Consider the following 14,861-nt stretch of genomic DNA (forward strand, 5'->3'; position numbering starts at 1 on the left):
CAACCGACTGCGCCACCCAGGCGCCCCTTTAAATGTTAAATTTAAAAGAAGCCTTTCAACTTCTTTACCTATACAGTCACTATTCATATCCTCTCCACGAAAACTGAGGGTTTACATTTAGCAACTTGACTGGAAAATGTGTTGATCACTAGATGTGAGAAGATTAAGGCTCTTTTTAGTCACCCTAAAATGAGTTTTAGATACAATCCCTGGTATTTAATCACATGTGTTGAATCCAGGTTTTGTTTTTAATTTAAATGCTATAACCAGATCACAAAAGATACATTCAACTTAAAGCACAAGTGACATTCGCAGAACCTTGCAACCAAGCAAATCTTTTCAATCATATTAATAATATTAGGAACTGATTTTTGTTAGTAATACAATAACTCCTCAGATCTATGTCATTTCTCTTCTACTCTGTAATTTTTCTTCAGAGGAGGGAGGAGTTTCAATTTCTTTGTAATCTCCTCTGCTTTTGTAAAATGATGTTGGCCTACCAGAGCAATGATTTTTAACTGGGCATGCAGAAGAATCACCTGTGGAGTACAGAAGGACAAGCTCCCCAACAAAACTGACAGACACAGAGCCCCACACCCCAGACGTACTGAATTAGAATCCTCCTTAGTTAGAAACTGACGTGGCGAATTTTTAACCTCCTCAATCCTCAGTTTAAAAAATATGTGGGTAGATGAAATGAACTATACTAGGATTTTTTTTTTTACATTAAATATATCTACAGTCATTCCATATTGAAAAAGTTTCATTTTGGTATGACTCTATTACTTCCATAGCAACTCATTTCCATTTTTAGATAAGATTCTCAGTCTGTTCTTTAAGAGAGGAAACTGTATTATACACATAATACAGCCAATGTGGAGGTTAAGCCCAAATGACATCTATTATTTTTACTACAAGTTGCTTTCTACAAAATGAAGCTTATATCACAGAATGTATGTTTTAAAAGCTTTAACTGTAAAAGCGAAGCTTAAAGATCAAGCCATTTAGAAAGTGGTAATTTGCTCATGGCTTATGAATTAAAAGGCAGGCTTTATATTTACTTAAGGAGGCTAGTTAATGAGACATAGAAATCTCTTCTAGGCACAAAAGACAACATTAACCCTTCTCCAGGCTGAGAATGGTTTTTCCATTGTGTTCTCTCAGATCTCTGCAGAAGGAGCAGGCTCTGTGAAAAATGCGAGTCAGTTTTTGACATGTTAAATTTGAGATGTGTGTTGGACGCACAGATAGAAAAGGTACAGGCAGCTGGAAATACACTGGAGTCAAGGGGAAAGGCACGGCTAGAGGCAATTCAGGAGTTAAGACAATATTAAACAAACAAACAAAAGAATGGAGGCGTTTCAATAAGATTAGATGCTCCAGGAATCTGAATTTTATAAAAACTGCCCAGGTGATTAGAAAGTGCCTCCAGCAAAACCAATGACCTAGGAAATGAGGAAAAAAAGAGAGAAGTCTGAGAAGAGAGCCCTGGAACACCTGAACATGATCCACATGATCCAAATAATCCTTGAAGACTATTATTTTATGACAAAACTAACATATAGCATAGAATCTTCACACATATTTGTTAAGAATATACAAGATGAAATTAATTTATCATCTTCTAGAATAAACTGATTCACTATAGGACATACATTTAAAAAAATTTTTTTAATATTTATTTTTGAAAGAGAGACAGAGCACGAGCGGGTGAGGGGCAGAGAGACAGGGAGACACAGAATCTGGAGCAGGCTACCAGCTCTGAGTTGTTAGCACAGAGCCCGATGCAGGGCTCGAACCCATGAACCATGAGATCACAACCTGAGCTGAAGTTGGACACCTAACTGACTGAGCCACCCAGGGGTCCCTATAGAGCATACATTTTAAAGATTAAGACCCTACAAATGAATCCAAGTCTAGTATTTCCTTTGCTACATTTAAACTAAAAAATAGCCAAAATAAAAAATTGCTAATATTTTTAAACTTTCTGACATGAATAGTTAGATCATTAATTTTTTAGATTTTCTCTTTTCTAATATATGTATTCAAAACTAAAATTTCTTTTTGAGCACATCTTTAATTACAAGTTTTATATACTACAAGTATGTAAAAATACAAGTTTTGTTATATTTTGTTATTATTTCAGTTTAAAATATTTTCTAAATCCTTGTGATTTCTTCTTTGAAAGTACATTAGAAGTATATTAAAAGCCAAACATCTGGGGGATTTTCTAAATAATCTTTTAGCTATCATTTTCAAGGTTATCATTCTGTAATTGATTAATTCTACTACGATCACAATAATTAGAATCTTCTCAAATTTGTGGAGACCTGCTCAGCACATTGTCAACTTGGTAAATAATCCACATGTACCTGAAAACGAAGTATACTTTATATTTCTGGGTGTCATACTCTCCATATGTCAATTCTCTTTCTTGGCTTATGCACTTATTTATTTCCTCATTCATTCCACAAATGAATCAAAACCAAGTGGCTTTTTAAACCTATAACTAAAAGATGTTTCATAAAGTAAAGAAATACAGTGATTATGGAAAATCAAGCTATGTCATCAGGCATCGTTCAAAAATTGGGATTCTTCTTCTCAGAACATACACATATGCATACACCCTGCAACATTTTCCCTGGTATAACAGGCTGATTTATCCCATGTTTCACAGGTGATAGCAAGCAGTTTACCTGATTTTCATCCTGTACTTCCATGCTGTATTGGTCACCTGGCTGAACTTCCGAGACTTTCTCTCCGAGGAGGAAACCCAGACGAGTCATGAGTGTGTTTGCTGCCTCATCTACAGATGGAGGGGGACCAAGTTCCTGTTCAGCATCACCTATAAGAGGCAGACATTGAAACACATGAATCTTTCAAAATAAAATGACCTCATCCTGCAACTAATCTTACATTCAATTCAGTCATTTCCTTTGTTTTCATTCTAAACCCAAAATTACAAGGTCCCTGACTAGAAGCTGATTTTCCCACTTTTGTATATTATAACTGATAGATGGTTTACTCGTATTATCTTCAAAGTATCTACTTGAAACACCTGAGTTTGAGAGAATGTCTGTAATCTATTGAATAGAGGATGTTTCCTATTTCTTTAGCAGTTAGCCTTCCAATTTGGTCCCTGTGTTGGGATCTAACTGCTGCTGTAATCGCCACCTTCATTTAGGTTCTTTTATTTTCTTTTTCACGATTTTGAAATTAGTTCAAACTGACAAAAAAGTTTCAAGAATAGTACAAAGCACATTTTTCCCTTAACCATTTGAAAGTATGGACATGATGCCCATCATCCCTAGTTAGTATGTATCTTCTGTAAACAAAGACATTCTCTTACATAGCCACAGCGCCAGCACAGATATTAGGAAACTAACATTTGGCATTGCTATAATCTCACTCACAGACCCTATTTAAGTTTTGTCCTGGTACTGTCCTTTCTAGCAAAAGGATTCATTTCAGGGACATACAGCACATTTCATTCTTCGTTCTCTTTTAATCTGGAACAGTTCTTCAGTCTTTTCTTAACTTTCATGACCTTGACACTTCTGAAGATAATATGCCAGTTGTTTTGCACAATGTCCCTCAATTCGAATTTATCTCATGTTACCCCTGTGGTCTGACTCAGGTTATGCATTTCTGGCAGAAATATCACAAAAGTGATGCTGTGTTAACTTTGATCACTAGGTTGTGGTAGCATTTGCCAGATTTCCCTACTCTAAAATTACACTCTTTCTCTTTGGTAACTAGTAAATATTGTGTGTGTGTGTGTGTGGGGGGGGGGAGGGATACTTTGAGTCTATGTAAATACATCCCGCTTCTCAACAAATTTTTAAATTAAAAAATACTTTTGTGATAAAATATTCATTCCAAGATTTGCTATTTTTACACGCACAATTCAGTGGCATTAAGTTCATTCACAATGTTGTACAGCCATTACCACTGTCCATATCCAGAACTTTTTCATCATCCCCCAAAGAAACTCTGTACCCATTAAATAAAAACTCCCCATTCCTCCCTCTTACTAGCCCCAGCTACACTCTATGAATTTGCCTATTCTAGGCAAATATAAATGGTAATCACACAATATTTATCCTTTTATGTCTTGCTTATCTAACTTTACATGTTTTCACAGGTCATCCATGTTGTAGCATGTATCAGAATTTCACTCCTTTTCATGAATAAATAATACTCCATTGTATGGATATACTACAGTTTATTTATCTGATGGTGGACACTTGGGGGTTGTTTCCATATGTTAGATATTATGAATAGTGACAGTATGGACAGTGGTGTAAAAGTATCAGTCTGAATCTCTTCTCAACAAACTTTTTGCCCACTATTTTTTAGCATTCATTAATCCATTACTCTTTCTACTGTTTAGTTTCTTTTCCTCACCTATTTATGTGCACTCAAAATTTCCTATCTATTCAATGAGTTATAATCTGCTACTATCATTAGTTATTTTGTTGCTCCAATCGTCTCCAATGTGGTCAGGGTAATAAGCCCTTCCAATTTGGCTCTTGGAACCCTCTAATAGACCTGTGTCATTTTCTGAGCCTTCTTTTCTTTCTGGCACAAGATGTTCCAGGCTCATTTTTTCCCTGCCCTAGCCCTAGAGTCAGACACTTTTCCAAGAAGCCCTGGTTCTTTTTAGTGGAGAAAGTTATGTTGATTGCTATTAGGACATCACTGTCCTCCAGGTCCACTTGGATAGAGTTAAGCAGTATAATCATACACATAGATACATACATGTATATATACACACATTCACACATCCTTACATTCATTCTCACTTGCAAATCTGTATACAAACACACACTCCAAAAGTTCACGGTGACACTCTAATTCCAGTTCAATATGATAAGGTTAACTCTAAGGGGTTTTTTCTCACAATTTTTTCCCCCAAAGTTGTAAAATTGTTCTCCAATAGTGAGAAATCTGCTCCCCCCAGTGCAAATAGTGCTCATCCAGCAGTGCAAATGTCACTGCTCCTCACTGCCACCCTGCACACAGATGCTCTATTCACCCTGGCTGGGGTCCTACCCCATGCCACAAGAGCCTGATTAGCACTTCCCCCACAGTCAGGGTCATTTTTAAAAAACTGATATATAATTCACATACCATAAACTCTATCCTCTTAAAGTGTATAATTCAGTGGCTTTTAGTATATTCATAAGGCTATGAAACCATTGTCACTTTCTAATACTACAATATTTTAATCACTCTAAAAAAACCCCATTAAGTTAGTTCATTTTTGTCCTGAAATTTAGACCCCCCAAATTCCTGATGGCTGGCATTCATTTTAATCCCCTGCTTCCAGACTGCTACATTCTTTCCACACAATTTGCTTTTTGGATTCTTTCTACTTAGGCTGTTTTTCAGTGGTTACCAACTATAGGAATTATTCTTTTTCAAATCTTTTCAATGAGGGATGATAAACAAAGTCAGTATGAGGTTTTCCCTTGGATTCATCATCAACATAAACTTATTTCCAAATATAGAAGTTACAGAAATCACATGAAAAGGTGCCAGGGAATTCAAGATGATCTATTCTAAGAGTGATGCAGAAATAATATATTTAAACTGTTTATACTAACTTGATTCATTGTCAACATTTTTTCAGATTTTGTTTTACATTCAGATACATTTAGTCTAACTTTATAACAATCCACAGTAGCACAGATCCTATAGGACATTACAAAAATTCTTTTTTTTGGAGGGAGACACGTGCTTTCAGCATAGCAAGCATTAGCTATAATGTCATATGGTTTGAGGCCAAAATATAATAGCTTCTTGCTTTTTTAGGATATTCAGTCTTATACATTAAACTGCTTCATATGACAAGAAAGTGAGATTTACATTATTATTATTATTATTCAATTTATATTTATAACTTCTCTACTAGAGAAGTTATGATAAATATAAATTGAATAATACTAAAGTTATAAGCTGGGGGTCAGAGGAATGGACTATGTGTGCATTTCTGTATATGATGACTGAACTCAAGTATTCCATCTGTGGAAAATCTATATAGAACTTTCATTGAATTTATGTCAGAGTAGAAAAACAGACTCTGTTTTCTCTTTCCTACTTCCTCTCCAAGAGTCAACAAAAACAGATTTCTCTGCCACAAAACAGATACAGTAGAATCGATAGGGGTATTTTTATTTACAAATATTTAAGTTTACTTTGTTCCTGCCACCCCAAGAATGAAAGTTTCTTATTTCTTGATAAAATAAGAAAGGTAACTGCTATATTCAAACTGATGAATTACCCTCTTCCCCCCCCCTTTTTAAAAATTTTTAATGTTTATTTATTTTTGACATACACAGAGCACAAGCAGGGGAGGGGCAGAGAGAGAAGAAGACACAGAATCCGAAGCAGGCTCCAGGCTCCGAGCTGTCAGCACAGAGCCTGTCGCAGGGCTCGAACTCACGAACTGTGAGATCACGACCTGAGCCAAAGTCGCTTGCTTAACCAGCTGAGCTGTCCAGGCGTCCCACCTCTTCCCCTTCTATAGATTAAACTAGCTAAGCTTTTCCAAGTTCTTCTTGGCATAGATTCCTGACCTCTAGATATCCTGGGGCTCCATTTCATTTTCTTCTAGGAAGTTATCCTGGCATCAAATATTTTCTATGTACATGTTAACATTAGGTATTATGAGAATTTACATGACGTTGAGGTATAGTCGTTGAGGATTTATAGAATGTGGAGGTACAGGCATCGACTTTAAAAAGTTTATAACCTGTACAAAGGTAAGACATGTTAGGTCACACGACCCATTTATTTGGCACATAGTGCACCTTATGTGCAAGCCACCGATTTAAAGCACTCTACAGTGAACTTAGTCTTTATAACAATTTTATGAAATACGTATTATTACTTTCATTTTGCAGATGAGAATTCTTAGGCACAGAGAAATTAAGATACCTGCTCATATCCCACAAGCAATAAATGGTACAGCCAAGTTAAGAACCCAGCCCCCCTGAATCCATGCTCCCAGAATTAATGCTCCCAGTGTAATATTGCTCCCTCATTGGAAAGTAGTATTACAAACAGTAAGAATGTTTAGATAAGAGACAACTTATTAACAAGAGGCAAACTGGTTACAGTATGTGATATGTGATACTGTGATATAATAAGAAATATATATTTGGCCCTTGTTCCCAGTTGTTGGAACGGAGTGCCTAAACTCTTGGATATTCTTGAATGACAGTGGTGAGAGAAGCATCTTTTGTTTTTCATAAGCCTTCTGAGGTGACTCCTGGTGGGCCACTAAACAGCTGCAGGATGGAAGTTAACTGCTGGAGGAATCAACTGTGTAATTAGAGGGATGGAACTTTCAGGACCACCTCCCAACCTACAGGGAGGGGAAAAGGGGCTGAACATTGAGTTAATCAGCCATGGTCAATGATGTAGTCAAATGTGCCTTCATAATGGAACTTCCATGAAAGTATTAACCAATAGAGTTTAGAGAGCTTCTAGGTTGATAAACAGGTTCACCTAAACTCCACAAGGACCAAAACTCCTGTGCTCAGGACTTTTCTGGACCTCCCCTCATGTACCACTTCATTTGACTGTTCATTTGTATCATTAAGGATATCCCTTATGATAAACTGGTAATACTAAAGTGTTTTCCTGAGTTCTGTGAGCCATTTTGTTATTTTGAGAACATCATATAGAAGAAATTATACAGTATGTAAACTTTCGAGATTGGCTTTTAAAAAATTCAGCATAAAAAAAAAAAAAAGAGGTTAGAGTGGGAGAGAACCAAAGCATGAGAGACTCTTAAAAACTGAGAACAAACTGAGGGCTGATGGGGGGTGGGAGGGAGAGGAGGGTGGGTGATGGGTATTGAGGAGGGCACCTGTTGGGATGAGCACTGGGTGTTGTATGGAAACCAATTTGACAATAAATTTCATATATTTAAAAAAATAAAAATAAAAAAAATAAAAAATTCAGCATAATGCTTTTAAGGTCCATTCAAATTATTGCATGTTTCAGTAGTTTGTTCCTTTTCATTTCTGAGTAGTAGTAACACATTGTATAGATGTACCACATTTTGTTTAACCATTTGCTCACTGAAGGGTATTTGGGTTGTTTTCAGTTCTTGGATATATATTTTTTATTTTTATTTTTTAACATTATATATTGTTGAGAGACAGAGACAGAATCCGAAGCAGGCTCCAGGCTCTGAGCTGTCAGCACAGAGCCTGACGTGGGGCTCGAACCCACGAACAGCGAGATCATGACCTGAGCCAAAGTCGGACACTCAACCGATTGAGCCACCCAGGAGCCCCTCAGTTTCTGGATATTTTGAATAAAGCTACTATGAACATTCATGTAGAAGGTTTTGTGTGAACATAAGCTCTAGTAGATAGAAGCCAGGAGTTCTGCTAAACATACTACACTATACAAGACAGCTCAATAGAACAAAGGATTATCTAGCCCCAACAGTCAATTACTGAGGTTGAGAAACCTTGAAACAGCTAGAATAACTCCACCCTTTAAAATCTGTCAAACTGGGGGTGCCTGGGTGGCTCAGTCAGTTAAGCGTCCGACTTTGGCTCAGGTCATGATCTCGCGTTTGTGGGTTCGAGCCCTGCGTCCAGCTCTGTGCTGACAGCTCAGAGCCTGGAGCCTGCTTTGGATTCTGTGTTTCCCTCTCCCTCTCTCCCTCTCCTACTTGTGTGCTCTCTTGCTCGCTCTCTCAAATAAACATTCACAAAATAATAAAATTTGTCAAACTGGATATACTATCAACACAGAGTCAGTAGGTAAACAAGTGTCCAATCTGTTATTTCTGAGGATTCTTAGAATTACTTCAATTTCTGGCTTACAATGAATTTTTAGTCTTTAGACTGTTTCCTTTATGAGGGTGGGGTTTGTTCTCTGCACTACTAGATCCTAATAATCTTTTCAGTCTTCATTATGCCTTTGTCATATGCTGGTGCCCAGACAGGACTTTACTGGGGATACACTGTGTATGTCAAGGGTGGGAAATATATCAAGGCACAGAACAAATTAAATAAAAATATGATACCTCTCACATTTTTCACACATTATCTTTTATTAATTATAACAGCTAGCACATATGAAGATTAACTATATGCCAGGTACTATTTCTAAGTGTTTCACAATGTATATTAAATCATTTAATTATCATAACCGCCTTATGAGGGTAGGCACTCTTACCCTTATTTTACAAATAAGGAAAGTGAAGCATAGAAAGAATAAGTAACTTACTCAGATTCATATGGCTAGTTAGTGGCTGCCTAGGCGACCTGGATCCGGAACTCAAACTCTTAACCCCAGGTTACACTATCATCCCTGATTCCAGTCCCTTACCATGTTGCTGGCATCACTCCCTACCACCCCTCTACCCTGGGTACTTGCTCTCGTCACTCTCAAAATTCCTCTTAAATCCTCATACCAAATATTTGCTATAAAAATTCATCTTACATCTTCATACCAAATGTTTTACCCATATTTTTGTCTCATCCATGACCATCCGGGCAATGTGAAGAGTGAAGAGGGCACCATCTTCATAACCAAATGTGCTCAATTAAGGTATGTCCCTAAACAAAGTATTTTCCTTGAGCAGAACTCTACTGCGGGTTTTTAAATAATGAGTCTGGAATATGATAAACAAAATAAGGTGATCACTGTAAGACCTATTTTGCACAAAATAAATGATACAGCATTCATAATTATGTTGATTAAGACTACTTTATTTATTAAAAATTTTTTTTTTAATGTTTAATTATTTTTGAAAGAGAGAGACAGAGTGTGAGCAGGGGAGGGGCAGAGAGAGAAGGAGACACAGAATCCGAAGCAGGCTCCAGGCTCTGAGTGGTCAGCACAGAGCCCGATGCGAGGCTCGAACTCACGGACCATGAGATCGTGACCTGAACTGAAGTCGGACACTTAACTGACTGAGCCACCCAGGCACCCCAAGACTATTTAAATTTACAGCTCTTGTTTCACTCTGACCATTTGGGAGGAGTACATTTATGCATTAGGTTCTGTTCCGAGAACACTGAATGAAGAATACAGCACCCTAAGGACTAAAAGATTCTTCAACTTACATGGAAATGGAAAGGTCCATTAATAGTAAAGAAAACTTGAAGAAGAAAGACCTCTATTACTTAATATCAAGATTTAATATAATGCTAAAGCACTATGACAGAGTATGACTGACACAAGCATAGATAAAAACACCAATGGAACAGAATAAAGAATCCAGAAGCATATCTATACATACATAATTCACCTTATTTACGACAAGGGTGCCAATGTCATAGTTTAGTAACAGAATGGTATTTTCAGTAAATGATGATGGATCAATATGATAGGAATAAAAATAAAACCTGCCCTTACCTCATACCATATATAAAAATCAATTCCAGTTAGATTATGGACCCAAATATAAAAGGTAAAACAATGAATTTTCTAGAAGACAACCTAATAGAAGATCTTCATGACCTAGGACTTGGCAAAGATTTTTTAAATAGGACACAAAAGGCACTAACCATTGGTTTTTTGTGAAGTTTATTAATAAGAAAAACTTCTTTTCACCAAAGACACCATTAAGATGGTAAAAAGGTAAGCCACAGAGTAGGAAAAGGTACCTTTAATTTATATATCCAACAAAGGGCTTCTTTCTAGAATACATAAAGAATCCATACAAATCACTAAGGAAAAAAAAGACAATCCAACTAAAAGGTAAACAAAAAAAATCTATATAGGCATTTACAAAAGATGATGTCCAAATGACCAATAAGCATGTGAAAAGCATATGAAAAGCATATTAACATTGGGAGATGAACACCAAAATCACAATGATTCTGCACAATTGCATATGTGCAGTGCAGCTAGCACACAAAACAAACAGACAAACTAACTAACAAACACCCTGACAATATGGGGTAAAAGAATACTTAAATACTGCTGTGCTGGTAGGAATGTAAATTGGCAGCTTTAAGTTTGGAAAAAAATTTAAGCTGAACATTCTGAAACTCTACCAGGTCCACTACTAGGTATATACCAAAAGGAAAATTATATACATAGGTGCGTCAAAATGCATGTGAATAAATATTAATAGGAGAATTGTTCATAATAGCCCAAACTGAAAATGTCCATTAAGAGTAGATACACAATGAAATATGAGATCAATAAAAAACAATCTCACAAATATACTACTGAACAAAAGAAGAGAGATTCAAAAGGATACACATTAAATGATTTCATTTGTACAAAGTGTGAAAATGGGGAAAGGAAATAACTGAGAATGGTACTCATAATTGTGGTTATACTTCTAGAGAGTGGATAATGATGTGAGGGAAGCACGAGGAAAACTTCTGAAGTGCCAGGAATGTTCTATTATCTTGATTTAGGTTGTGGTTATATGGGTGTGTACACTTCATAGAATTTCGTTGAGACTACATAATTATGATTGGTGTACCTTTCTGTATTTCTATTTCAATTTTTAGAAATTTCAGAAAATGTTTTACGGAAACTAGGTTTGAGAATGAAGCAGTATGCACAGTATCTGTTTTTTTTCCTCCAAGAAAGAAGTCTAGAATTATGAAAAAGAATGCTATACGTATTTCAAAATTTAGTACAAAATTAGAAATTACTTGGCCACTCCTCTTGTACCAGTTAACAACTTAAAGCAGAGCAAAGACATACAACTTGAGAGAAGCCAATGCATATAAGAAATATTTTACAAATTAAAGGAAGTACTAGAGAACACAGAGAAAGAAACAATTAAATTTGTCTTGGCAGGATGGAGGCAGGAAAAGGAGGGAAGATCTCTTGGAGGAGGTTATACCCCAAATTCTTATAATGGATGAAGTTGGTTCTCTAACAGTGGAGTTAGGGAAAAAGAGCAGAGGGAACAGTTTTCAAATTTAAATTCTATGTGATTTACTAGTTCAACAAAATACAGAGCTCTAAGTTCAAAACGGATTAAATGCACTATGTTTAATGTTTAGAAGAGCATTTTAAATTTATTTCTGGAATAATAATATTGATAGTAGTACTACTAGTAATAACAACAATAGCTAACACTTACTGGGACATTAGTGTCTCGTACTTTTCTAAGTGCTTTACATGTATTAAATCATTTAACCTTAACAACATTCCCTATTTACAGATAGTAAAAGTGAGGCACACAAAGACTGAGTTCTTGCTTGTCCGTGGTTACAGAGTTAGGTAAGTGACCGTTAATACTGAAGTTCAGCGGCTGTATGGCTCCTGAGCCTATGTTCTCAACTACTTCATTATTTTGTCAGGAAATATATGATTGCTGAATACAAATTGTTTATATGGTTATTTTATTTATTTTTATCTTTAATAGCATCCTGCATTATCTGATGACAGACAATAAATATAGCTTTCATTAAGTCATTAAGCATTCATTAAATACTTTTTGCGTGTCCAGTGCTGTCTCAGGTGTTATATGTACCTTTATGAATAAGGGGTACAGCCTCTATTCTTAAGGAGGTTATAGTCTCAAGAAGGAAAACAGAAGATCAATTAATTAAATCGTAGTAAATTATATCAGAAATACAATGCAGGCAAGAAATAGGATGCTGTAAACAAGAAAGTGCTGAACATTCTGGTCCTTATTTTTCTTGATGATACCAATTCTTTCAGAGATGGTTTACACTTTATATTTGCAAAATGATGTCTTCTATTTAAAGTAGCCAAACCGCAGAGGGATTAGACAATGACTAAAATTGTGTCAAGAAATGAATGTTTAACAGCTAATGTATCCAAACCCCTAATCTGCATCCCTAACATGGCAGGCTACACAGGGTCTCAGTCTATAGACTCTCTAAATTCTCAGCATTCTCTTGGCATTTTCACATCAAGCTGTTTACATTTTCCTTTACGATCCGTTAATTATAAACTGCTTGTTCTCATCTATTTCAAAACTCAGAAATTTGTACCACATTTAATCAAATAAAGAAACCCGTTCTTTCTAACAGAGTTATAAAACCTATGATTAGCTTGGCCCAAATGCCAAAGCAAACCTGGTTATATTTTCATTTTAGTTCTTAAACGATTACCTAAATTTTTTATTTTCTGATGAATTTTAGAAAATGGGTGTCTGTTAAAAGCAGGGCTGTTATTTGTCACAGTAAGTGTTGAAGCCAGCACGTGGCTTTGCCACATTCTCCCAAAACTGAGCTCCAGTTTTATTATATAGCTCTGGTTATTCAAGCTTCTGAACCCCTTTGTAGTAAAGTAGAAAGCAAAAAGATATATTCTTAGTAGAGAGAAATCTATGTCATTGATACATATTTATAACATATTAAATTATTTCATTTTGCCTTCCTCTGGCTTTTTGGGTTCATTTCATTCACTCAACACACACTAAATGAACATTTACTATGTACTAGTCATTTACTACAATAAGCACTGTGGATACAGTGGTAAGCATAAGGCAGAAAATGCATTAAATTGTTCAGATGGGTGTTTTTGATAATTTTAGTGTTTATTTTTACTTGATTGGATATTTGAGAAGAAACATTTGAGGAATAATTGTCAATCAAAAGCTCTCAATGGAAAAAATGCCACTATGATCCATCCATAGTTTAACTTTTTCTTTTCTCTAGGGCAAACAGCATATCATCTGTGTCATTATAAAAAATGTTACTTGGTTAGGAACCAGATAAGGCATTTGTTGTATTAGAGAACTCAATGTATACAATTTTAACTAAGAAAATCAGCATCATTATTCTGTTAAGATACCAGAAAATAGCATCCATATTTTATGCCCTTGACTGTAATAGAAATTTTACTTGTACATAAATGAATTCTAACCAATGTTCTTTAAGACTTATAAATAGAAAAATTATATTTACTTCTATAAAACATATTTCTTCTATAAAGAAGACTTATAAATAGAAAAATTATATTTACTTCTATAAAACATATTTCTTCTATAAAGAAGACTTATAAAATAGAAAAATTATATTTACTTCCATAAAAAATACTTCTATAAAAGATATTTACTTCTATAAAACAAATATCTTTAGATTTTAAGGGTAGCCTTCTGTTCTACTGTAGCCAAAGATGATTTACATGGATTAGTAGAAGAGTAAGTCTTTAATACATACACTAGTCATTTTGTGGTAAATGCAAAAATGTACTGTGTGGCTTTTGATATCTAATGTTTTAATAAAACATTAACCAGCAGATAAGAACACTCCTTTTAAATTGGTTTGCAACAGAGCCAAGCAACAGAGAGCCAGACTGTAGTAAGCTTGTGCCTCACAATTCTCTTCAAACATGAAAAGAAATTCTCTAATCATTTTGCACGATGATTCCTATTCCCTATTTTTTTTTCTGGCAACAACAGAAATATCAGTTTCATCTACTCACATTTATAATTGAACTTTTATGGCTACTACAGAAGTTAAGATCGAAGCAGAAAACATAATAATGCTGAACTTATCTCAATGATCTATGAAATACATTTGAGATGTGTGGCTGGATAAAACAGACATTTTTCCTCTCCAAGCTAATGGTAACAGGTCAAATGAGGCCAGATGGAGATCAGGAACAGAAAGGCAAGCTTTCAACAATTTTGTATCATGGGTAATATCATAATCACAAAAGGCAAAAACTTGCAAAGTCTGATGCAAAATACAAATCAGAGATTTAGTTTCCAAGTCCAAACAGGAGACAAGTTGCCCAAAAGAGATGGACCATGAATTAACTCTAAAAGCCTGATTGAAAAGAGAACTTCTTTGTATTTCAAGTAATCACCTACGTGTAGCTAACAATACCATTTCAATTTCTTTTCTTTTTTCAATTTCTTTTTTTTAATATTTATT

General features: G+C 35.4%; 1 protein-coding gene across 11 annotated transcripts in view; it reads right to left on the bottom strand.

The window, feature by feature from the left end:
- TANC2 (tetratricopeptide repeat, ankyrin repeat and coiled-coil containing 2) overlaps positions 1 to 14,861 on the bottom strand; it is a 364,297-nt gene that overhangs the window by 143,818 nt on the left and 205,618 nt on the right. For all 11 annotated transcript variants that reach the window (XM_058703494.1, XM_058703493.1, XM_058703491.1 and 8 more), the window contains one exon: positions 2,697 to 2,845. In XM_058703494.1, the coding sequence (XP_058559477.1) occupies positions 2,697 to 2,845 (149 nt within the window). The remainder of the gene's footprint in view (positions 1 to 2,696; positions 2,846 to 14,861) is intronic.

This window comes from Neofelis nebulosa, chromosome 16 (genome assembly GCF_028018385.1).
Source record: "Neofelis nebulosa isolate mNeoNeb1 chromosome 16, mNeoNeb1.pri, whole genome shotgun sequence".
Classification (NCBI taxonomy): Eukaryota; Metazoa; Chordata; class Mammalia; order Carnivora; family Felidae; genus Neofelis; species Neofelis nebulosa.